We start from the raw sequence: 26,649 nt of genomic DNA, 5'->3' as shown, positions 1-26,649 counted from the left end.
AGAATGGAGGAATAAAGAAAACAGAACAACAGACCAGTTGTCTCACATCAACATTAGGAAAGTACTCAAATCTACTGCTAATGGTGCTGTGACAGAGCACTTAAAATATCATGATATGATTAGGCAAAGTCAAAATGAATTTAAGTAAGAGAAATCGTGTTTGACAAATCTATTAAGATATGATACTTAGATTGTCAAAAGTAATTCAAGCTTATGACAGAAAACTAGATCTCTTGGATTGGGCTGGCACTGGGATTCTGGTGGTCAACATTTTAAACTTATTTCTTTATTTCTCTATTTCTGTAACTAAGATTTTGTACCTCAGTACACTGTTCCTAAGGTGACATCATGTGTGGCAACATTATATGCTTTTCACCATACTGATGTACCCTGTACTTGAGTAGACATGACATTAAGCCCTAAATCTATTAATAAATGGTTCAGCTTTGGTTAGGCAAGTGACATATAGTACAAGCTTGAGCCTCAGTTACTTACAGTCTATGTTAGTGTGTGTGGGGACCAAGTGTATTATATCAAAAGATTTCTGATAATACAAAGTTAGGTGAAAAAACAAGCTGTGTAGCATGTGCATGGAATACAAAAGGATTTAGATAGGTTGAGTGACTGGGAAAGGCATGGCAGATGTAATATGTTATGGGAAAGTGTCAAGTTGCACATTTGGAAGGACAGTAGTAAAGCAAATTATTTGAAGTGATGATAGACTTAAGGAGTGGGTAAGGTGAGGACCCTAGGACAGGTAGTCAGAGAGTATGCTACAGCAGTGTCTTATGTGATGATAATGTGGCTTTAGGTGTTTCTGTCCCTTTTTTTTGAAGAGAGGTTTTAAGGCAGAGGTGATGATCTATCTATTAAAAACTTGTAAAGCAAACAGCTTGTGAAGCCTTTGGGTTCTTTTTAAAAGTTGGAACAATAGAAGCAGCCTGAATGGGTGTGGTCAAGCTCCCACAGAACTGGGATTTTGAGTTTTAGCTTTCAGCCATTTCTACTGGGGTCTTGAAGAAATGGAAACTATTTTTTCACTCTCTAGGTTACAGCTAAAAGCTGGGTCTTCTCTTTCTACTGTTGGAGTTGCATGTGAGGTAATCTGTTTTCTGAATTTTCACTTTATTATATTGGAACAGTTAATTGGTATTGGTTAAAAATCAATTATTCTGTTAAGTTTTCCATTAGAGTGAATTATTCCAATTTCTTCTTTCTTTAGTTGTATATTAGCTATAGTAGATGAATAAAGTGTGTTTTGCTTTAAATCCAGTAGTTTGAACAATTAGATTGCATCCAGACCAATACATTGGGTATTTGCCTTTAAAATAATAAAAAAGTTAAGGTCTAGGCTATCTTCTTAATGTATTTTGAGAGGGTCTGGTCCATAACAGTTAATATGGAGTCTGGAGAAAAGGAAAGGAGAAAGCTTTAAGTTTAAAGAGTTAATCTTGTGTAAAATCAAGCACTGTGTCTGCAATTGAGCAATTCACTTACAGTTATAAAGCAGTTTCCTTCTTGGGTAAGAGGATTTAGACCTGCGTGGGAGCCCTGACTGGAATTGCTCAATTGAGTATGAGAAACAAAAATGACTTCACAGTCACAGTTAATGGCTTGTTGAGCAATAGCTGTTAAAGACTGGTTCAGCCCCAGTAATTCTGAAAAACATAAATTTCTAAACTAGCACAGAGGAGGAAAGAAGTCATAGGCAAGGAGAGTGAGCTCACTTATCAGTAAAGGCAAAGAGTTTCTACTTTCTTACTGAGTAAACCTAATGGACAGACTGAGGGAGATAGTCAGAGTGAGACAGAGACAGAATGAATTACTGGACAATGAATCAAAGTAGAAATTCAAGTGGTAAATCTTTTACAAATTTAATTACAAAGTTAAAGCCAGAATTAGACTTAGAACCAATTGCCTTTCAGGAAGCTAAAATAACCGAGTTGAATAGGTAGCTGCCTGATATCAGCAGTTATCTATAAAACACTGATTTAGTTGTTGATTACTGTAGCAGGACGTTAAGAAAAACTAAGTGACTCAGCTCCCTGTTTAAGAAAAGCACCTTCAGCTCTGATGAAGAGTCATCTAGACTTGAAATGATAGCTTGCTGTCTCTCCATAGATGCTGCCTGACCTGCTGTGATCTCCAGCACTTGTTGTTTTCAGCACTGTTAGGTGGGTACTGTGGGGATTAGAATGCATTATTTCCCCCTCCAAATCCATTTTAATTTATATCCCTCCCACTTCCATTTATGTTGCATTGCTGCTGCTGGGTAGTGTTTGCTAATTGTTAAAATAAGTAATGCAGATGTTTTGTTGATAATCTTAAGGGGAAAGAAATGAAAAGCTCTTTCAAAGCATTTGGTCAGAGTAACCCTTATGGTCAGAGTGAAGGAGACTTTGCTGACACAGAGTGAGTAACTGAGAATTTGCGTCAAAGTGGGAATCCAGGACAGAAAGGGACAGAAGTGCGAGAGAGCGAGAGAAAAAGAGATGAATGGGGGAGGAAATGCATTCCGGATCAAGAGACCTCCCTGTGCTGAAACCACTGGCATGATGACATCATGAATACAGGGTAAGCAACTATTTGGGGACTACATTTGGTAGATATTAGTTTGGCAAGTAAAATACCACAAGTGTCAGTTCTTGGCCCTCAGTTATTTACAACCTATGTCAATGGCACTTAGTGTTCAAGTTTCTAGACTTTTTATCTTTTTTTTTCTGAGAATTGACTTAAGTTTATATTCCTGAAGGTTTCTTTTACAACAAGATTATTAATTAGCCTTTATTCATTACATAGTACTAGATCTAAAATAGCACATCCTCAAGCTGGCTCAACATGCTGCTCTAGAAAAACACCCCAAACGCACTTCAGAAATGCACCCCACACAGCTTCGGTGCTCAATTGAAATTACCCATGGTAAAGGTGTTACATGCTTCTCTCCTCTCCTGATTAATACCATGCTCCATAATAACATGACTATTTGGTGGCCTATAGATAACTCCAATCAATGTCTGTTGCATCTGAAGAGTGTGTGGACTCCCTTACTAGTCGTCAATGCATGGTAGGACTCTAGGAAGCACAGAGCATCAGAGGGACCCCGGTGCGCATACCCATTGATCCTTGAAGGCAATGAAACAGGTAGGTAAAGGGTATTTAAGAGGAGATATGGGGCACTTGTTTTTATTCGTAGAGTCATTGAATACTAGAATGGGAATGATGGAGATGTATAAAGGTGGTAATTAGATCACAGCTGGAGTACAGTGTGCAATTCCAGTTGCTATACAATAGGAAGGATGTGATTGCACCAGAGACAGTGCAGAAAAGATTCATCAGCATGCTCCCTTCCCTTCCTCGACATTTCTGTTTCCATTTCTGGGGATAGACTGGCCGCTAATATCCATTACAAACCCACCGACTCCCACAGCTACCTGAACTATACATCCTCACACCCCACTTCCTGTAAAGGCTCCATCCCATTCTCTCAGTTTCTCCGTCTCCGACGCATATGTTCAGATGAGGCCAACTTCGACAAGGGAGCCTCCGAAATGTCCGCATTCTTCCTCAACCGAGGATTCCCCAGCTCCGTTGTCGACAGGGCCCTCAATCGGGTCCGACCCATCTCCCGCACTTCTGCCCTCACCCCTTCTCTTCCCTCCCACAACAGCGATAGCGTTCCCCTTATCCTCACCTAACATCCCATCAGCATCCACATCCAGAAGATCATCAGACGCCATTTCCGCCACCTCCAGCAAGATGCCACCACCAGACACATATTCCCCTCCTCTCCCTTGTCTGCCTTCCGCAGGGACCGTTCCCTCCGGCACACCCTGGTCCACACTTCCTTCACCCCCAACACCTCCCCATAGCCGTATGGCACCTTCCCCTGTAACCGGCGCAGGTGCAACAACTGCGCATTTTCCTCCTCCCTCCCCAGTATCCAAGGGCCCAAACATACCTTCCAGGTGAAGCAACACTTCACCTGCACTTCCAAGAATCTAGTCTACTGTATTCGCTGCTCACAATGTGGTCTCCTCTACATTGGGGAAATGAAGCGTAGACTTGGCGACTGCTTCGCAGAACATTTACATTCTGCTCACAAAAAAAGACCCTGAACTACCTGTTGCCTGCCACTTCAATGCACCACCTTGCTCCCTGGCCAACATCTCTGTCTCCGGCTTGCTACAGTGTTCCAGTGAAGCCCAGCACAAGCTGGAGGAACAACACCTCATTTTCCGCTTGGGGACCCTACAGCCCTCCAGACTCAATATTGAGTTCAATAATTTTAGGAGCTAAACTCTCCCATGTCCCAGACTCCACCCCACACACCAGGCCTTGTTACCACATAGCCTGCCAGTACACACCCCCTGTTGTTAGTCACTAACAGTCCCCATTAACATCTATTCACCCTCCCAGCCTGATCGTTAGCAACTCCTTTGTCTGTCCAACTGTCTTTCTCTCTCTTTGGGCTCTATCCTATCGTTTACTCCCTACCCCACCCACCTCACTATTTTCTGCATATAAACTACGTTTTCCCTGCCACCATCAGTTCTGAGGAAGGGTCACCGGACCCGAAACATTAACTCTGTTTTCTCCTCCACAGATGCTGCCAGACCTGCTGAGCTTTTCCAGCAACTTTGTTTTTGTTCCTGATTTACAGCATCCGCAGTTCTCTTGGTTTTCATCAGCATGTTGCCCAGGCTGGAGTATTTCAGCAATGGAGAGAGACTAGATAGGCTCAGGATGTTTTCCTGGAACAGGGAAGGCTGAGGGAGGACTTCATTGAGGTATACAAAATTATGAAGGGCATATTTCAGGCAGGTTGGAAGAAAATATTCCCCTTAGTGCAGGGGTCAATAACCAGGGGCATTGATTTCAGATAAGGAGAAAGGAGGTCAAGAGTGGATTAAAGGAGGACTGATTTTTTTTTCCCCCCACCCAGAGTGTGGTTGGTATCTGAAACTCTATGCCTGAAAGGGTGGCAGAGGCAGGAATCCTCAAGAACCATTTAAGAAGCGTTTAGATGAACACTTGAAACCCCATTGCATTCAGGGCTACAAGCCAAGTGCTAGAAAATGGGACTAGAGTGGATAGGTAATTGATAACCAGTGCAGATGCAACAGACAAAGGGCCTCTTTCTGTGCTCTGTAGCTCTATGAAATGTTAATATTCAAGTGGACTTGGGTGCTTTTCATCCATGAATCAGTGAACATAAAAAGTACAACAAACAATTAGGAAAACAGATGTTATATTGGCCTCTTTTTTCACAAAGAAACTGGAGTAATAGAGTGAAGAATTCTTACTGCAATTTCACAAGACTTGGAATACTGTATACAATTTTGATTTCCTTAGCAAAAGGAGGTATATCGTAAGCTCAGAGTGAGTGTACCTCCATTGCTAAAAGCACTGTGACTATACACAACTCCCATAGAATCAACTGAACTTAGTGACGGACAATAGTGTTGTCTTCCCCACCTACACCCTCAACCCTGTCAGTGAATATTTAAAAAACAGGGTACATTAGACCAATTGTTGGAAGGGAGGTGTTGTCCTATGAGAAGAGACTGGACCTATGTTCCTTGAAATAAGGAAGAAATCTCAATGAAAAATGTTACAGCTGGCTGAGGCTCTGGAACTAAGAGTCAAAGTTCCAGAATAAGAGGTACTGTGTTCAAAAACAGAATCTCATTTAAAAATTTTTGGATCTTATGCATTCTATACAGAGGACTATGAATGCTGAGTGAGAAGATTGAAGGCCGAGATCAAAAGATTTTTGGATACTAAAGAGTATGGGGATCACGCAGAAAGCTGCAATTGGGGTGGAATATCAACCCTAACTGAGTGGAATGGTGAAACAGGCTTGAGCAGCTGAATGGTCCACTCCTGCTTCTGATGGCCTCTGAAGAGATTGTTCACTCAGTCCTGGCGAACATGACAATGTTAAACATCTATTTGTCAGTCAAAATTGCAATTTTTTTCTTATAAAGACTTAAAAAGATTTTTCTATTGACTCAATATTGATATTTGGTCCTCAAAATGACAGCATTTATTGGTATTACAATTATACATCCACTTTTAACAGCTCATTATCCTGAAACACGCATGGTCATTTAAAAATGGGGCACAACTTCAAAATGCATACCCTTAAAGTCAAATCTTACACCTGATATGGTTTGATTTCAATTTTTAAATCCATCTTTAAAGTCATGTTGTAATCATTGCTATATTTTCAGTGTTCCTAGTTTTGCTGCCACCTCATTATTTGATACGAGATAGGACAGTAAACTGAGCACAGTTGGTCAATCATCACTTTCGATCCCCTCGAAAACGAAGTTCCATGACTCATTTTATTCCATATATGTACCGCATAAGAATTTTTCAGTAACCTCTGAGCCTCAGACCTGCTCATTACCTCAAAGTATTTTTTCCAGTCCTGCCAACGAATTGGATAGAAAGCCTCAGGAGGTAACACCCTCACTCCTTTGCACTGTTGAATCTTGGCTATGCTCTTCTTTTGACACCACTTTTTAAGAACACGGGTTACTAACTGGGGTCCTTGGTGGCCCCAGATCCATGCATTGAAGTGCTCAACAAAATCCTTCAAACAGTTTCCAATAAAGTCATGGCCCCGATCAAAAGACAAAAAGGCTGTATTCAGTAAATACCGTTCTTCTTTGCCAAGGCTGTTGGTGAGATTGAACAGATTTTTGAGAACAATAATGTCCGTGTCTAAGTAAATCCCACCGTATTTCCACAAAAGGACAAGTCTGCAGGCATCAGCGATGGTTGGTATTAGATAAGGTTGCCACCACTGGTGCAGTCTGGAATACCACAAAGACAATGGAGTGTCTGCGAAAAGATCTTTCAGGTCTAATGGCCTGATCTCAACATTAGGAAAACAGTTTAGCAAGGAAATCCCAAAGGTTTTAGCTTTTGCAGCTGAAAGACCCTTCATGTAAAAGACAATCTTGGCCCTGGGATGAGATCTTGCTGCAGATTCCACAGAACACAAGGACAAAAAAGTGGGATTAGTTCGGTCAGAGACCTCCACAAAGAAAATAGTTGTATTATCGTAAGCATGGTAGTCACCATCTGTACCATTATTGAAGTCAATGGATGGACATTTGATGTTATTGGCTAACCTATATTTTATAGGTAGACTTTGGGCACCACCTCTGTAGTACAGCATTAATGTCAACGATACCAATTTGAGCAAAATCAAACTATATATCCATAACTTACACCATAAATTATTTTTTGCTTTATTCTTTGATACTAAATATCTCTTAATGAAATTCTGCTGCTGCTTCTGCTTGTCATTAGATGACTTTATGGAAAATTGGCTCATTTTTGTAACCATTGCGAAACAATGTTCAAATTTTCAACGTAGATTCTTCTGCAGACAAAAGACAAATATTATCTTTGGTTTTCCAAGTTATTAACACTTTTTAAAAAATAAATAAAAGCAGAGCAAAATTAGCAACTACTAAAAGCAAATTCAATAAATGGCAATTATGCTATTGAGAGAAAACAGAAAACGCAATAAAAATCATATAATCCACCTTATATATTCAAACAGAACAACATTTGAAAGTATATCGCAAGAAGAAATTGCGAACTGTACACTTATTATATTTCTCTTGATACAGTTGGTGGACATTCACAGGGATTCACTTGGGGTTTTACAAATAGGATCAGGATTAAAGCTGGGACTGAGATCATGAGGTACTTCTGTGATGGTTTTTGACCTAGAAGCAGTAACAGTAAATGTTGATTACTTTAAAGATGTTTGAGGAGTGTGTGTTTTAAAGCTTTTGAAAGTAACTTTTAAAGTGTTTAATTGCGAAGGAGTCAAGCATCATTTTTGGTTGGTGTATTGCAGTGACTATGGACTTGGAAGCAGTATCAACAGGAAGGAAGTTCAAATATAAAGGCTATATTCCAGACAGGCACAGGCAAGCTGAAACAGAGTCAGATTCCTGAGCAGTTAAATACGTTTAGGCCATCTAACCCTAAATGATTCACTCCTAACTGATCAAATGCCCAGAATTCAGCCACATGGAATGTCAGTTCTGATGTATTTAAGCTAACATAACTATGGAATCTGAGAGTTCAGAACATCCTGGAAAGAAGCCGACCATTGTATGGAAGATTGCATAGGTGGAATCTCATTTTCAAAGAATTGGCAAAGATTTGGCCAAGTTGTTATGATGTGAGCTGATGGCACTATTGGACAACCCAGAGTGAAACATGGCTTGACTAATCAAGATTTTTATTTTTGTAGGTTGGTTAACATGGTGGTTACTCATTGAACAGATTCACACAAGGCTATAGAAACAAATAGCCATTAACAATTGTTCTTTAAGGCATATGTTAGGTCCCAAAACTCTCCAAGACACTTCCATGCATCAATTAAAAATGAGCAGAGACAAAAATTCACCCTGTGGTACCTCATTATCTTAGTAAACTAACTTTATAGCTCATTACTAACAGAGAAATTCAGTAATAAGATGCTCCCACAAGTGACTGACATCTCAGAAAGCCAGTTAGATGATAACAGAAAAGGATATCAGTAAGATGATCATGGTTCTTAAACCAATTAGGCATATATCACGCCAAGCAGCATCAGAGGAGCAGGAAAGCTGACCGCTGACGTTTCGGGTCAGCTTTCCTGCTCCTCTGATGCAGCTTGGCCTGCTGTGTTCATCCAGCTCTACACCTTGTTATCTCAGATTCTCCAGCATCTGCAGTTCCTGCTATCTCTAAGCATATATCACCTTGCCAGTCTGCGACTGCTCAGCTGTTGTTCATAGAGTCACACAGCATGGAAACAGATGCTTCAGTCCAACCAGTCCACGCTGAATATAATTCCAAACCTGCCTGCTCCTGGCCCATATCCCTCCAAACCTTTCCTATTTATATACTTATCTAAGTGTCTTTTAAATGTTGTAACTGTGCCCGCATTAACCACTTCCTCTGGAAGTTCACTCCACATACAAACCACTCTCTATGTATAAAAATTGCCTCTCATGTCTTTTTTAAATCCCTTTCCTCTCACCTTAAAAATATGTTCCCTAGTCTTGAAATCCCACAATCCTAGGGGAAAGACACCTACCATTAACCCTATCTATACCCCTCATGATTTTATAAACCTCTATATGGTCACCTTTCAACCTCCTACGCTTCAGTAAAAAAAAAAGTCCCAGCCTAACCAGCCTTTCTTTATAACTCAAACCATCCATACCTGGCAACATCCTGGGTAAAAGTCTTCTGAACCCTCTCTAGTTTTCAGAGATGCCACCAATCCTGCACAGATGGAGTGCCGGTAAGTTTAATAAGCAGCAATACTTTGCAGGCAGGCACCCAAATTCAGAAGTGCTCAGTGAGCCTCAAGTCACCAGCTAGTGCCTTGCTGTTGACTGATTAAATCCACTGCCTTATTCATTATCATTCATGGTAAACTTACTAAATTCTACGAAACATGTAAAAACACTCATGCCCAAAATGGTTTGGAACTAGTCAGGATCTTTTAGGGCTGTCTATATTTTAATTATAAACTTTAATCAATGACAAGTTGAATTGACAACCCCAGCCCTCATAGTTCTTTATTATTACTGGGGAGAAGTCTAGTGCGAATTTTGGTAAAGCCAAGAGCAGCCTGGTTCCACACATTGAAACTTAGCAGTCTACGTACCAGTGGAGTTTGTTCAATGTAGAATTAAGACCCAAATTCTACTAGGTGTCATTAGCCAATTAATTACAAGCGACAGGGAATAAAGGCTTAATCAAGGGTTCTCATTCTAGAGCTCAATCAAATAAAGACTGGTGGCTCTCATGGCCAGATCCTCGTCCTTAAATCTAACCATCACAGAGTTTTCTTCAGCTTTAATGGAAAGAGGGAGTTGCTAATATCCAATTAGGACCTTATCCAGACAGAGCATAATCCAAAGGTTATCTGTGTACCACATGCATGCATCTTGTGTAATGGTACATTCTGAATCGAGCTGCCACCTTACAACTCAAATCTGTCCAATAAATACTTCCAGCTTTGACCAGTTCTGAACGGACAAGGGAAAGAGTCAAGTTTAGTAACAAAGACTGCAACATTTTCCTACCCAAATCTTCACTGCCTTGCAAGAGCTTCTGAAGCAAACATCAGCTCCGGGTCCATCCCCCTGAAGATGTTCAGACTATATTCAAGTGGAAAGAACAGCAAATAATATCAACAAATGCTACAGTTTACAGAGAGCTATGAACAACACTTTGTTCTGTGGAAACATTACTAGAGAAGCTCAATATTAGATATGCGCCACCAAATAACATGGGGAGTTAGTGGTAGATACCATGCTGTGTTAACTTACCACTTCTGACTCAACTTATGGTCCTAGACTAATTTTGTCCATTAAGTTTTCTCATAAAGATACAAATCTGGTTCAATAAAAAAAAAGCTTGAGACTCTGAAAGCAATTTGAGAGCAATTGGTTAATCCTGGATATTCAATCTTCTTTAAAAGATGTTGTAAGAAAGAAGGCTTTTCCTCATGTCCAGTGGAACTAACTCTGTTTTCTAGTCTTCATGGAACTGACTAATCAATTGGGCTGTTCTAATGCAGCCACTTACATCATGAGAATGGTCATTGAAAGGTGTGGTAGTGAATTTTAGGACCAACTCTCATAGATACTTGATGTACTGAGGCTTCAATTCAGTCAGTTCCTCATTAACTGGCTTTCTTCAGGCTTTGGATGGTCACTTTTTTACTGCAGAAACACAGACAGCACCTTTATTTGCAAAGGTCAGGAGGCTTCAGACCATCTCATTCAGATCCACAAACTGCTCTGCTACCTGGAAACCAACCATACAGTTAGTGGCAGACAGCCCTCATCCAAATCTCTGACCAAATCTCATTTTGTACATAGACCCCCATGCAGCCAGTTCATTTGCAACTAAACGTCCACAACTGCTTTAATAAATACCAGTATAAACAGGAGTTATTGCAAGTGCTGGTAGCTTGCTTTTAAAAAGTACAGAAACACCTTCCACAATCCTTGGTTTTTTGAAAGAGCCTCTTTCCCATTTCAGTCCACATCAAAAATGCAGAAAAATGAAAAGCTACGGTCTTTTTATGCCTCCATCCTTCTAAGATGAAACACCATTTCAAACACACATTTATCACAACATATAAATCATGACCAACGCCACAAGACTTGTATGTATGCAGCCTTCCTTCCCCCAACACAATCTTAGGATTTCCCAAACTTTTAACTCATGCCTATATTTTCCACTCAGGAGAAGGCATTCTCACTTACATTATATTTTCCAATGTGGATGAATCTTTACATTAAACAATTGGAACAAAAGACTCCATCTGAATAGAGTCACATTTAGAATTTTAACCTTCTCAATGAAGGACTTCAAAAGTAATAAAGAGCCAACAACAATTTCAAAGTCTTTTTTTTATGGTAGAGTACTTATTGGATTTAGTTTCTCCACTCCTGACTTATCATCCAGCAATAAAACAGCACCTACTTCCAAATCATTAGCATCTGTTTACATATTGAAAGGTCTAGAAAAACAAGGGGCAGCTAACACTGGTTATTAGGAATTACCTTCAATTTCTCAAAGGCGGCCTGGCATTCTACTTAACATATCATTTTTGCATATTTCTTTAAGAATTTTTAGAAAAAATGTTACAGCTATTGTGCTAAAATTGGGCACAAATTGCCAGAGAAACCCATACATTTCTAAACATCTCAAGTTTTTTCATTTAGTTTTAGAACAGAGTATTCTATTAGAGTCTTCACTTTCACTATTTTTGGCAACACTTGTCCTTGTCATATGATATGTCCAGGTAAATTACTCCTGCTTCCATTAATTCATTTTTCACTTTTGGCAGCTTTAATTGACCTTGAGCTATCTTACAGGCTCCTGAGAATCTTTCTAGAAAGGTGGACATGTAATCCACCATTGAGGATGTATATTTTCAGTTCAAGAATTTCTCCCTAAACAGTTTTAATAGACCTTTAATCTCACGACTATGGTAACAAATTTAATCCTTCATTCCAATCCTCTGGGTATAGGCTTTAATCACTGTTTTGACAGTCTGATATTATCTCTCTAAAGTTCCTTGTGTTTACAGATGACAAGCAAGTGACTTCAATTATTTTATGCTCAAACTGTTATTGATTTCCCGGGAAAATAAAAGTTTTGGAAAGTTAGAGCCTTGAGCAGGTTGCATCTCAGTTGGTACTCCATAAGTAGAAATAAAGCAGAGCTAACTTCTCCCACCAGTATCCTAGCTTTAATCATCCCTAAAAGGAATAGCCTCTGGAAAATTGGGTTCTCATCTCCACAATTGTAAGGATATATTGATGGCCTGATTTCATTTTTAGATATGTTCCTACACAATCTTAACACTCAACTAAACGGTTCAAAAACTGATAAGGGTGTCAAAGGTGTGGTTTGTTTATATTTTGAGGTTTCCATACTAAATCTTTCACGGAACCATACCATGTCTTTATGATGTCTTGGCGCTTGCTGTTTCTATATTTCCACATCTGCCATAGGGATTTCATGTGTTACTTATGTTGAAGAAAGGGAATAGGGATAACCCTGGGAATTATAGACCAGTCAGTCTTACTTCTGTGGTGGGCAAAATATTGGACAGGATTCTGAGAGTCAGTATTTATGATTATTTGCAGAAGCACAGTTTGATTAGAAATAGTCAGCATGGCTTTGTGAGGGGCAGGTCATGCCTCACTAGTCTTATTGAATTCTTTGAGGATGTGACAAAACACATTGCTGAAGGTTGAGCAGTGGATGTGGTGTATATGGATTTTAGCAAGGTGTTTGATAAGGTTCCCCATGGTAGGTTCATTCAGAAAGAAAGGAGGCATGGGATTCAGGGAAATTTGGCTGTCTGGATACAAAACTGGCTGTCCAATAGAAGACAGAGGGTGGTGTAGATGGAAAGCTCAGTGACCAGTGGTATTCCACAGGGATCTGTCCTGGGACCTCTGCTCTGTGATCTTTATAAATGACTTGGATGAGGAAGTGGAAGGGTGGGTTAGTAAGTCTGCCGATGACACAAAGGTTGGTGGAGTTGTGGACAGCATGGAGTGCTGTTGTAGGTTGCAATGGGACGTTGACAGGATGCAGAGCTGGACAAAGAAGTGGCAGATGGAATTCAACCTGGAAAAGTGTGAAGTGATTCATTTTGGAAGGTTGAATTTGAATGCAGAATACAGGGTTAATGGCAGGATTCTTGGCAGTGTGGAGGAACAGAGAGATCTTGGGGTCCACGTCCATAGATCTCTCAAAGTTGTCACCCAAGTTTATAGGGTTATTAAGAAGACGTATGGTTTTTTGGCTTTCATTGGCAGGGGAACTGAGTTTAAGAGCTGCAATGGTATGCTGCAGGTCTGTAAAACCCTGGTTCGACCACACTTGGAATATTGTGTTCAGTTCTGGTTGCTTCATTATAGGAAGGTTGTGGAAGCTTTAGAGAAGGTGCAGAGGAGATTTACCAGGATGCTGCCTGGACTGGAGGGCAGGTCTTATGAGAAAAGGTTGAGGGAGCTAGGGTTTTTCCCATTGGAGCGAAGAAGGATGAGAGGTGACTTGATAGAGGTGTGCAAGATGATGACAGGCATAAATAGAGTGGATAGCCAGAGACTTTTTCCCAGAGTGGAAATGGCTATCATGAGGGGCATAATTTTATGGTGATTGGAGGAAGGTATAGGGGAGATGTCAGAGGTAGGTTCTTGACACAGAGAGTGGTGGGCGTGTGGAATGCACTGCCAGTGGTGGTAGTGGAGTCAGATACATTAGGGACATTTAAGCGACTCTTGGATTGGGACATGGATCATAGTAAAATGAAGGATATGCAGGTTAGTTTTATCTTCGAGTAGGATAATAGATTGGCACAACATCGTGAGCCAAAGGGCCTATACTGTGCTGTACTGTTCTATGTTCTATCTCTTTACGATATCTGGGTGGAACCACTATTTGATAAACAACTGTCCATTTTTCATCTGTAGGTCTGAGAGGATGAGCTCATCACAATTCTGTTTCTAATACAATAACCTTTTGGAATTCCATTAGCCTCAGTTTCAGTGTGAGCTGTCTGTGCTAACTTATTTAACCCTGGATTTGCTTCCTGAGTTTCAGTTAATGAAACATGCCCAACACTTCTTTTGAATTCTCCTCGTTTTAAGAGTTTAAGCTGCTCCAGCATTGGCTTGCAGTATTCCTATGAACTCTGTTACTTGGACTTGTTTAGCTATTGTTTTGGTAACCACACATGATGGAAGAACAACTAGAACCCATTCTTCCACAGGTAATTTCTAAGATTCCCCAACTACCACTGGACAATGGAACTATACTCTCCCCCTTAGCCATTTAACAACACATTGACTGTCATTCAACTGTCTGGGAGGGAAAACCAAATCTTTTTCCTGCACTCTTTTGTATTGTTATAGATATGGAGGCTTTATTTGAAGAAAAAAGGGATGATCTTCCCTTTTGACAAAACCCTTCATTTCTCTCACGTCCCCAATGCACCTCTTTTACACTCACAGCAGTGTTTACCTCTGGTCTCTTAGTTGTAGTTAAAGCTACAAGCTGATCTGTGACTTTTTCGGATGCATTCTTACGAGCTCCAAGAAGTCCCATTTGTTTCCCTCATTCCAGTATTCTGAACAAACCACTTAGGTGACAATAGAAACACCTTGGCTTCAATTTTCACTTCCACCCTCAACACTTTCCTTCTGATCCAAGGAGACCTTGAGGCATTCCAACCATCCATTCTTTACCCTGGCTACATGTGTTTCTTTCACTCTTCCATTGTCTATCCCTTTTGAATTGGAAGGTAACAAAAAAGGTTCAGGTTTATGGAGTAGCTCATAAATCAATAGCATATCTAGGAGTTGCAACCCTTAGGAACTCAACATGGGGTCTTACTGTGAAACGTTGACAGTTTTGAAATTCCTCAAACAGAATCATTTCTCTAAGAGCTTCATGCATGGTTTCAGCTTTGACTGCTCATATCCACCTGTTAAAATTTATTTGCATAATCCTTTTGAATTCAATTAGGATTGCTTGGGCTGTTTCTGTAAATTCCAATGCAACTCCAGCATTCGTTCGGATGCTGCCAATATAGTTTTTTTTAAGAAAGCAGCATCAGAATCCTGAGATCCTGTGAAGTGTAACGTTCCTGTGCTTTACCTGTCATGGCAGATGGTGGAATTTGAATTCAATGAGAATCTGAAATTAAGACTCGAATGATGACTATGATTCCATGGTTGATTGTTGCAAAAATGTATTTGGTTCACTAGTGGCCTTTAGGGAAGGAACCTGCCATCCTTACCTGGTCTAGCCTACATATGACTCCAGACCCAGAGCAATGTGGTTGACGCTTAACTGCCCTCTGGGCAATCAGGGATGGGCAATGAATGCTCGTCTATCCAGAGATGCCCTCATCCCATAAATGAATTTTTTTTTAAAAATGTTATTGACGCAAAAAAGATGAGACCCCAGCAGAGATCCCTGTGGGACACCACACGTCAATCAGACAAAGGCCCATTTATGCATGCTGTTTTCTGACAGCCAACCAGCTAGCCAATCTTCTATATTAGCCCTACACCATGAGTTCTTATTCTCCACAATAACCTTCGGTGTGGCACCTTATCAAAGGCTTTCTGGAAACCCAATCACAGCAAGTCTGGTTTAATGATGTTACTGGTGCTGAAACCTCAGTTTAAATTACACCTATCATTTGAATTGTCCAACTGCAGCTATTATTTGTGGAACCGAATGTCAGTAACATATTGTGAGCTGCAAGCACATTTTAAAAAAATATACCTTAAAACTTTCAGCCTTCTTAGCCCATTCTGCATCGTTAATTTAGCTTTTGCATCTTGCCCAAAAGGCATTTTGTTTCAACAATTTACTCGGAGCTCCAATTGCAGTTCAGTTCCCAGTTGAACAGCTGAAATCAAATCAGCTCCTACAGATCCTCACTTCCCAACAGACTTCAGCAGTCAGGTGTGACTAGCTTCTAGTTCTTACTTGCTTTTGTGTTTCTCTTACCCTGTTTGAAGTAAAATAAAAGATTCCACTATTAACATGCTGTTTTTCCCTTGGTGATCTTTCCATGAGTTTTTCTTTAGACTGTTTCACTGTTCAGCTGCTTCAAAACTTTGTGTGAGAAAGCCATTAAGGCTTTAAAGCTGTAAATGGCTATCTGGAGAGAAAGAGCTTGTCCCAAACTGCTAATACGCTGTGTTTTTCCCTTTCTACATCACAGAGTACAGGATTTAAGAAGTCAGTTTCAATTTTTTCAGATGGCAATATTGGGACTGAAGTTCTTGAGTGTCTCCTACCCTAGGTTGCATGTTACTGTGCTGTGAAGGTCACAGTCAAAGAGCTATTCCTTAGTCATCCTTATATTTCAGGTTAGAGGGACTAGATATCGAACCAGACAAAAGGAAATAAGACAGTAAATGAACTCTCTCATCCCTAAAGTGGAATTCAGTCACAGTCAAAAGGAATCACAACAGAACCTCAACCCACCCGAGAAACTAAGAACCTTGAAATTGATTGTTAAACTACCAAGATCAACACTACTGAAAACCTCCACTGCAATAACATTAACGTTCAACTGTCCATTCTTCATGGCACCACATCCACACTCTCCTTCCTGAAGTTCAGTAGCAGCATTGTGTACTGTCTACAAGATGCATAGCAGAAATTCACCCAAAGATCCTTAGACAACTCCTTCCAAACCCATGATGATTCCCTTCTTGAAGGGCAAGTGCAGCAGATCTATGAGAGCACTATCCCCCTCTAAGCCACTCACCATCCTGATGTGGAAATATAATCACTGTTCCTTGACTGTCACTGGGTCAAAATCCTGGAATTCCCTCCCTAATGGCATTGCAGGTGCACCTACAACACATGGACTGCAGCAGTTCAAGAATGCAGCTCACCGTCACTTTCTCAAGAGCAACTAGGGGCAGGCAATAAATGTTGGCCAGCCAGCAACGCCCACATCCCACAAGTGATTAAATGCAGAGACCTAATTTTTTTAAAAAATTTACTTTTTTGAACTTACCACTTACTTCTAATGCATGTGTGTGTTGTTTTAATAGTTTTTTGTCACATTTTCTAATCAATAAATTCACTTTTCATTAACTCAAGGAAGCCTGGTTAAGTTGGCTCATTTTAAAGGAAGTTAATTCAGTTTGGTATCCTCAAGGGAAGAGGCTCATTTTAAATTAACCGCATTGTGATCAGGGCCTGGGTGAATAAATAAGGTGAGTCAGTTCATCCCTTCTCACCTGGAAGTTTAGCAAATTTACATATGCAAACTGAAACTGTAATAAATTCGTGAACTTCTCCTGAATTTCTGCAATGCATCTTGTAGACAGTACACAATGCTGCTACTGAACATCAGGGAGGTGAGTGTGGAAGAATAGATAGTTGAACATTAATGCCATTGCAGTAGAAGTTTTCAGTAGTGTTGATTTTTATTGTTCTGTTACCATTATTGATCAAACTTCAGTGTACACTCTATTTATGGGTAACTGCCAATAAAGTCTTTGGATATTCACATGTCCAATATTGAATTGGTCACAAGCCCCACCTAATGTTTATGGAATTCATTCCCGAATGCAAGTCAAATCATTGGAAATAAAATGTACCCATTATGAACTCTTTCAGGAAATCAAGAGAGGCATTGTTTCTTTACTTGTGAACTTGCAGTGGAACATCCAAATCTCAGGAATTTGGTTTGGTTCGAAATTTGTACCAGCATGCATAAGAACCTGAGATTTTTCCCTAAACTGCGCAAATGGAACAATAGCTTTCCTTATACACATGTAGGCTGATTTTCAGCACTGCTCTCTGTCCCAACACTCTGCTCATGCACCTGGGTCCCAGTGGCTGCATTGAGATGTTAACAAGGTCTAGTCCCAAACCCGGGTGCAAATCCAATCCCAGGCTTGACCTTATGCCAACGAATGAGGAAGGAGGCTTGTGATTTTAAACCTGGGCTTCATCCCAGGGCAATGATTCATGTTCAAACAAATAGCAAATTAAACATGATATCTAAACAAGATTGACGAGTAAATGGAATATTCTGTTCGACAGAATGGGAATCTTGTTCTTTCCTCACTGCCTCCCTGCCACCACCAAGAAAGTCCTGTATATTATAGATACTCCCGAATTCTAGAGACAGCTCCAAGCATCAGTCCAGCTAAGCTACAACACAGGACAATTTGTGCTGACAGACAGAAATGTTATGCAACAAACAAAACTAAGTTACCCTCCAATCATTGTACCAGAATAATGCTTTACAGTGCTACCACATCCAGTTATGACCGTTGGACATTTAAACAATTAACTGGAGGAGGTTCCCCAAACATCCCAATCTCAATGATCAAGAAATTTGTCTTTTGTTTGTCATTTATAGAAGTGATTTAGATGAGAATATAGACGGCATGGTTAGTAAGTTTGCATATGACATCAAAATTGGTGGTATAGTAGACAATGAAGAAGGTTTTCTAAGATCACAAAGGGATGTTGATCAAATGGGTCAATGGGTTGAAAAATGACAGATGGAGTTCAATCTGGATAAATGTGAGGTATTGTATTTTGGTACAACAAACAGGGGCAGGATTTTTTTACAATTAATGATAGGCCTTTGGGTAGCGTTGTAGAACAGAGGAATCTAAGGGTTCAGATACTTAATTCTTTGAAGTTTGCGTCACATATACACAGAATGTTTAAAAAGGTGTTTGCCACTCTTGCCTTCATTGCTCAGTCCTTTGAGCATGGGAGTTGGGAAATCATGTTGAGGTTGTACAGGACATTAGTGAGACATCTTCTGGAATACTGTGTTCAGTTCTTCTCGGCCAGTTATAGGAAGGATATTATTAAGCTGGAGAGGTTTCAGAAGAGATTTACCATGTTGCCGCCAGGTATGGAAGGTTTGAGTTATAGAAAAAGGCTGGATAGGCTGGGATGTTTTTCCACTGGAGTGTAGGAGGTTGCGAGGTGACCTTATAAAGGTTCATAAAATCACAGGGATGGAGGGGTATAGATAGGGTTGATGGTAGGTGTATTGTACCTTGGATGGGGGATTTCAAGGCTAGGGGGCAAATTTTTAAGATGAGAGGAGAGAGATTTAAAAAAGACATGAGGCAAATTTTTTTACACAGAGGATGGTTCGCATGTGGAATGAAATTCCTGAGGAAGTGGTGAAGGTGGGCACAGTTCCGACGTTTAGAAGACCCTGAGATAATTACATGAATAGGAATGAGTTTGAGCGATATGGGCCAGGAGCAGGCAGGTGGGACTATTTAGTTTGGAATTATGTTCTACATAGACTGTTTGGACCAAAGGATCTGTTTCCATGCTGTATGACTCTATGACTGTGACTTTAAGTCCAGCGTGCCAGTGCAAAAAAAAAGTAAAGCATTTACAATTACTTTCAATCAGAATTGCCTAACAGAGGACCCAACTTACCATCATTGGAGGTACCTGCTACCAGTCTTCAGATATTTCACATGATACCACAAAATGATTAAAGGCACTAGACACTGTCATACAGTCAGGGATGTACAGCATGGAAACAGACCCTTCAATCCAACTCATCCGTGCCGACCAGATATTCTAAATAAATCTAGTCCCATTTGTCAACATTTGGCCCATATCCCTCTAAACCATTCCTAGGCATATACCCATCCAGATGAGTTTTAAATGTACCAGCCTCCACTACTTCCTCTGGCAATTCATTCCATACATGCACCACCCTCTGTATGAAAATGTTACCCCTCAGGTCCCTTTTAAAATTTTCTCCCCTTCACCTAAAACCTATGCCCTCTACTTTTTGACTTCCCTACCTAGGGAAAAAGACCTTGGCTATTCACCCTATCCATGCCCCTCATGATTTTATAAATTACTATAAGGTCACCCCTCAGCCTCAGACGCTCCACAGAAAATAGCCCCAGCCTATTGAGCCTCTCCCTATAACTTTAACTCTCCAACCCTGGCAACTTTCTTGCAAATCTTTTCTGAACCCTTTCACGTTTAACAACATCTTTCCTATAACAGGGCAATTAAGCAACATAGTGGCTCAATGGTTAGCACTGCCACATCACGGCGGCAGGGACCCAGGTTTGATTCTAACCTCAGGCGACTGTCTGTATGGAGTTTGCACGTTCTCCCCGTGTCTGTTGGGTTTCTGCTGGGTGCTCTGGTTTCCTCCCACAGTCCAAAAGCGAGCAGGCTAAGTGGATTGGCCAGGCTAATTTTCCCATAGTGTTCAGGGATGTGTAGATTAGGCGCATTAACCACGGGAAAATGCAGGCATAGGGTAGGGGGATGGGTCTGGTTGGAATGCTCTTCGGAGGGTCAGTGTGGACTTGTTGGGCCAAATGGCCTGTTTCCACAGTGTGGGGATTCTATCACTAGAATTGAACGCTGTATTCCAAAAGTGGTCTAACCAATATCCTGTACGACTGCAACTTGACCTTTCAACGCCAACACTCAGTGCACTGACCAATAAAGGCAAATGTACCAAATGCCTCCATCGCTATCCTGCCTACCTGTGACTCCACTTTCAAGGAACCATGAACTTGCACGTTCAGGTCTCTTTGTTTGGCAATGCTCCCTAAGACCTTAACATTGAGTGTATAAGTCCTGCCCTGATTTGTCCTACGAAGACAACAAATCATAGTCTTGAATTACTTGCAGACAAATTAAAATCTTAAAAAGACAAAACAACCCCTTACTTATTAAAAAAAGGTCATACAAGCCAAAGAAAATGTAACTCAGTGACCATCTAGAAATATTTGTGTCAATTACACCTTGTCTTGAGAGAAGTCAGGGAATTTCACATCTAGAAGGATGGCAAGGCATTTTAACGAAATGCTTTAAAAGGAAGGGGTGGAATGCAAAGAGATTCTGAACTATCTCCAACAGGCAGGACTTACTCAGCAATAACCTGCGACCTGGTGCTCAGTTTGAGCTTCACCAGGCCACTAAACTCTCAGCCTCATTTCAATGTTGATCCAAACATGGACAAAGCATAGCCATGTGGTGATAATGACTGCCCTCAACATCAAGGCACCAATTGACGGAGTCTGGCATCGAAGATCACCAGGAAAATTGAAGTCAATGGAAATTTAACTGATTGGAGTCATAGCTAGCATAAAGGAAAATGAATGTGGTTGTTGGGAGTTCTATCATCTCAGCTCTAGAATGCTGCCACAGGAATTCTTTGGGGGCAGAGGCCCAGGCTCAACCAACTCCAGCTTCAATGATCTTCCTTCTTTCACACATTCAGAAGTAGGGATCTTTATTGATGATTGTACAATGGATCAGAAATATTCACAACTCCACAGATACTGAAGCATCTTGTGCTAGCATGCAGCATAACTGGATGGTTAAGGGACAAGACATTGACAGTCATGTGTGTGGCATTAAATTGATCCTCTTCAACAAGACAGGCTAATCACCAGCTCTCTCAGCATTAGCACCTTCCTAGAATTACCATTGACCAGGGACAGGAGAAGTCGTATAAATAATGTAACTGCAAGAACAGGTCAGAGGCTAGGAATTCTGTGGCAAATACCAACTCCCGTTTCCCCAAAAGCCTGTCCACCATCTACTAGGCACAAGTGATGGAATTCACACCACTTGAATAAAGCTCCTTCACTTCGCTTGTCCGGAAGAATAAAGGTCCTATATCCTCAAGGAGCTCAACACTATCTAGGACAAGGCAGCTCAATTGCCCCATAGATCACCTTAAACATTCACTCCTTCTGCCATTTGACACATTGGCAGCAATATGTACTATATATAGAATGTGCTGCAACTACTCATCAAGCCTTCTTCAACAGCATCTTCCAAATCCATGACCTCTAGCGTCTAGAAGGACAAAGGCAAATGATGCATGAAACCCATGGCTCCCCTCCAAGTCATGCTGCATCCTGACTTGTAACTATAAAACTACTCCTTCACTGTTGCTTGGTCAGAATCCTGGACCTCTCTCCCAAACAGCTCCCTGCCCATGTTCAGCAGTGGTTCAAGACAGGAGTTCGCCACCACTGTCACAAGTGTAATTAGGGATGGGCAACAAATGCTGTCCTTACCAGCAATACCGACATTGCAAGAATGAATTTAAAAAGTTGCTAATTTTCAGCATCACCCACTCGGCAGAGAATAACCTGAAAACTATACAGGTGCTCCATTTCCTCTAAAGGGGAAGAGGGCCGGTGGTGGGGGCTGGGGGTGTGCCGAGTGTGGAGCATGGAGGCTGGATAATGGGAACAAGGCAGATGGGGACCATGAAGGGCGAGGAAGGAGAAGGAAGGCTGCGTAAAGAGGGCAAAGGTAAATTGAGGCCGCCTGAGGAAGCTCAAGGGGAGAGGGAGGCTGCATAGTGGTGGTGGGGGAGGATCTGAAGGCTGGGAAGGAGGGATTTGCAAGGCAGGAGGAAGTGGAAACCACAAAGGAGAACAAAACAGTTGAAACTATCAACAAAGGAAAATGCAGCTAACTGGGAACGAGGAAATCACGGAGGTAATGAATTCCTTGCAAATGAATGGTGGCACAAGTTCAGGAGTTACTGTATGGGAAAAATAGTGGATAAAATGGGAATGAACATGATTGTTACATTTAAAATCGGAGATTGAGATTGTAAGTGCAGTAAAAAAAAGGTAGCATCTATCTGGTTAAAATATTGCAGCTTTTGGTATTCACAGTGAAAACACATTAGTTGTGACATTATCATTCAAGTGCACTGCTGCATCCAAATAATTTTGAAACAAAAAGAAACTGTTGCCATTAACTTATGATTCATGTTTATCTTGTGTCAATTTTAACAGTCATGTCCAGGAAACTAACGCCTTCCTTGGGTGCTGTCATTAAACTTATTGCGCTGGTGATAATTACCGATCATATTGATGAACTCTTCCCACTTCTGCTTGTGTGCTGTGCAAGACCAAACACGCCAAACATGAATGTGAATATGTGAGTATTGTTACTACATGTCTGCATCATGAGTCGGGGAATAAAATAGGCCATGGAAACGATCAAAAAAGGTCCACCCAAAAAAAATTGGGTCCTTCTGCCCAAGGTACTCCTAACTACACTCCTGGAAAAAAGATGCACTCAGTCAAAAGTCCACTTTCTGGAAAACTGAGTTCATTTTATACGAAGGAAAGTTATGATGCACATGTAGTTTCCTTCAACCACGATACTTCCAGTCAAGCCAATATGGAGTAATCTGAAAATGAGCCAAGTTATGAATGGGCCTCTCATATTAGAGTTGATATTTCTCTATGCTTTCTCTGTAGCTGTAACATTATACACTGCATTTGGTTCTATTACCCTGATGTCTGGTTAATGCACAAAACAATAATTTTCACCGTCTTCAGGTACATGTGACAATAATAAGTCAAATCAAATCCTTATACATCTACATTGAAACATTAATTTGGTATCTAGCCCAAATAGTTAGAAGCATTCACAGCAAACTACTCTTTTAGTAAATTTGCCATCTCAATAGTTTTATAGGCATTAACCTCAATGTGGAGAGGGTAGCACATGTTTGTTATTGAATACAGTCCGAGTTTTATAATCGGTCATTCTCAAGTGCAAGAAACAGAAGAAATTTTAAAGTTTGGAGTGTTTAGTTACATATGGGTGTAGTAAGGGACCCCTACCCTGGAACCGACATTTTATTTCTGAGTGACGTTAACGCCCAATGCAATTTCAGTATCTTTGAAGAATTAAGAATTGCTAAACTGCTATCACAAAACGGTTCCAAGCAACACAGCTGTACGAAGCTGGAAGAAAATAAAGCGATTGTAAATTGGACCGAGATCTTTGTCCACATTGAAGGGATGGGTCACATTAACAACGGAGAAGTGCCTTGGGTGGGACTGGATCTACACTAACTGCAGAATCTGAATTTAGATCAAATTTGGGATTTTTTAAAAAAAAACCGAATTTATAGTCCTAGGTTTTTTTGTTTGTCCGGAGTGGATTCGGATGAACAGCTTTGTTTAACCTCAATCATTTCACATCCAAAATTTCGAACTGCGCCTGTGAAAAATCCCACATTAAACATGACGGGTAGTTCCTTACAATAGCAACCAAGCTGATTTTACCCGCTGGTGCTTCAACTACACTGGCAGCTCTTCAGCATCGGACTGCAGTGAGCTCAGGTACGGCATTCCCACTTCACACACACACACACACACACACACATCAAGCTCACCTTCAGTTTATGTACCTACGTTTACCTGCTGGGGCTGGTCTCCCCCGCGACTGAAGTGTTAAAACCGGGACAGCGATACGGATTGCAGTTTTCTCGGGTCAGAAAGCCTGCAGCTAGGCAAACAACATCGGCTAAAAGTCTGAATGGCACTTCATAATCAAATGAATGAAGTCGCTCCTCCAAACACACCTGAGAGATGGGGGGATGGCCAGCGCCAATGAACTGAGGGCGAATCATTTCTGGTAAAAAGCCACCTACTAAGAATCATTAACTCTGTATCTCTCCAGCATGCTGCCTTGACCTGCTGGGTGTTTTCAGCGTTCTTTGTTTATGTTAATACATTTTCAGGCGTGAGAACAAATGCTCAGTATAAAACTCTCCAGGGAAACCAGTGAGTTATTCCACCTTGGCAAAGCTTCTCACTATGATTACAGGGAGCTGTTCAATGTTAATCTAATTGGGAGCAAACGTGATCAAACCCATATCCATTCTTTTCGCTTCACCAAGGAATCGGATCAACAGAGATATTCCAGTATTCCGTTTTATTTTCTTGCTGCTTTGATGTGGGGTTTAGGGATTAAACAGATTCTCTTTTAATTAATCAATCGGGGTGATACCAACCGCGTCAACAAACAAACATCAAATCAAGATCCCACTGGAAATCTGAAATGAGACCAGGGGAAGATGAAAATACACGGTTAGTCAGGCAGTATCCCCAGAGAAAGGCAGTTAACTACTCAGATTCACCACCTTCCGTCACAAGTGGAAGATTGTGGAGTTTAAAGCGTTGTTTTTTTCCTCCTCCAGCTACCTCTCCCAGGAGGACTTGAAGTGGCCAACATCATCTTGGTATGTAAATTAATTGCAACACAAACTAGCAACAGGTTAAAGCTCTAATTTCCAATTAAAGAAACTGCAAAGGGTTTTCAAGGCTAAACCTTCAACTAAAGGATCTTGTGACACAGTGGTAGTGCCCCAACCTCTGGGCCATTAGGTCTGAGTTACCTGTCATGGGATTACACTTGAGCTGATTGATTAAAAAGAAAATTGATATTCTGTGACTGGTGAGCACAGCAGGGGTTGCTGTGCAATCTCCCAATTTAAAATGACAATTTAGGAGCTCTTGTGGGGCAGTAGTAGTGCCCCTACCTCTGAATCAGGTGTCCCAGGTTCAGGTTCCACCCGCTCCAGAGGTGTGTAATAACATTAGAAAATATCTCAGATATACCACTTCAGGAAAATCGATTCTGATTTGTATTTGAGTGCCACAGTCTGTGCCAACACGTTTAGCCACATTCAAAAGTTGGTGCCAATTAGCCCCAAAATTCTTGGCTGAAGCATCCCTTTTAAACAGGTGTACCCATTTTTATCCTTTCACCAGAACATCAGTTTTTAAGCAAGTGCAGAGCAGAGCTAAGGAAAAGGAGAGGGAGGAGGTAATAGGAAAGGTTGTGACCTCTGGAGAAAAACACATGAAACAGTGTGACAAGTACCCTAGAGTGTCATATATATAATAAACTAGTTAAATTAACATGTTCTATATATCAATAGAAAGATAAACAGTAATGAAATTGTAATCAAGATTGATGTTTAAACTGGTAGCTGAATCTACTTACTAATGAAGTAAAACACCAAAAAGTGTCCCTTCCCATATTTTGAAACCATCAAATCTCAATTGGAAAAACCACCAAATATACTCACATGTACACATGGGTTCAAAAACAATCAGCCCTGAGAAGAGGTCACTGGACAAGAAAATCTGCTTTCCCTCCACACATGCTGCCAGACCTGTTGAGCTTTTCCAGCAATTTCTGATTTTGTTTCTTATTTCCAGCATCCACAATTCTTTTGGTTTAGTCTTTTTTTTGTAGGAATGAGTGAATGGGTTGCCTTGGCTTCAAAGGTTGAACTGACCAGAGGAAAGAGGACTGTCTGGTGCTGAATCTGATACTTCTTCAGGATTTCGTACCATTGGATATTTGGATCCCACTCATCTTTACCTGCTCAGTGTGGAGGCTTTCTGCATATTATTTCCAACTCTTTGAAAATGTCAGATTCCCAGTTGTCCCCTTGCATCTATTGTACAGTGAGAAGGAAAAGCTGGGTAATATGGAAATTATTTGTTCATTTTCAAACATGATTCAGGCATTAGAACATAGAACATAGAACAATACAGCACAGTACAGGCCCTTTGGCCTACGATGTTGCACCAAACCTTTACACTAATCCTAAGGTCTATCTAACCTCCACCCCTACCTTATACTATCATCCATATGCCTATCTAAAAGCCACTTAAATGCCCTTAATGAGGCCAACTCCACTACCCTCTCCGGCAATGCATTCCACACCCCGACCACTCTCTG

General features: G+C 40.8%; 1 protein-coding gene and 1 long non-coding RNA gene across 7 annotated transcripts; one reads left to right on the top strand and one right to left on the bottom strand.

Annotated features, from left to right (window-relative positions):
* Positions 1–2,338: 2,338 nt before the first annotated feature.
* LOC125485370 lies at positions 2,339–5,998 on the top strand. The gene is made up of 3 exons (XR_007264121.1): positions 2,339–2,574; positions 2,998–3,141; positions 5,724–5,998. It is a non-coding gene; the product is annotated as an uncharacterized LOC125485370 (long non-coding RNA).
* A 19-nt stretch (positions 5,999–6,017) lies between these two features.
* On the bottom strand, positions 6,018–24,831 carry LOC109916623 (lactosylceramide 4-alpha-galactosyltransferase). 6 transcript variants are annotated; one of them, XM_048607818.1, is made up of 3 exons: positions 24,287–24,831; positions 10,116–10,190; positions 6,018–7,396 (listed from the first exon to the last, which is right to left on the bottom strand). In XM_048607818.1, the coding sequence occupies exon 3, from the start codon at positions 7,358–7,360 to the stop codon at positions 6,239–6,241; it is 1,122 nt and encodes a 373-aa protein (XP_048463775.1). In that variant the 5' UTR covers positions 7,361–7,396; positions 10,116–10,190; positions 24,287–24,831; the 3' UTR covers positions 6,018–6,238. The 6 variants fall into 6 exon arrangements, with proteins under 6 accessions (XP_048463775.1, XP_048463778.1, XP_048463777.1 ...); XM_048607821.1 differs by having other exon boundaries at positions 24,306–24,831; XM_048607820.1 differs by having other exon boundaries at positions 24,312–24,831.
* Between the last annotated feature and the right edge of the window lie 1,818 nt (positions 24,832–26,649).

This window comes from Rhincodon typus, chromosome 18 (genome assembly GCF_021869965.1).
Source record: "Rhincodon typus isolate 14 chromosome 18, sRhiTyp1.1, whole genome shotgun sequence".
Lineage (NCBI taxonomy): Eukaryota > Metazoa > Chordata > Chondrichthyes > Orectolobiformes > Rhincodontidae > Rhincodon > Rhincodon typus.
This window is presented reverse-complemented; position numbering and strand designations above follow the sequence as displayed.

Excerpts from the sequence above, each read along its gene's own strand:
- LOC109916623 (XM_048607818.1), bottom strand. The coding sequence starts at position 7,360 with ATGGTTACAAAAATGAGCCAATTTTCCATAAAGTCATCTAATGACAAG.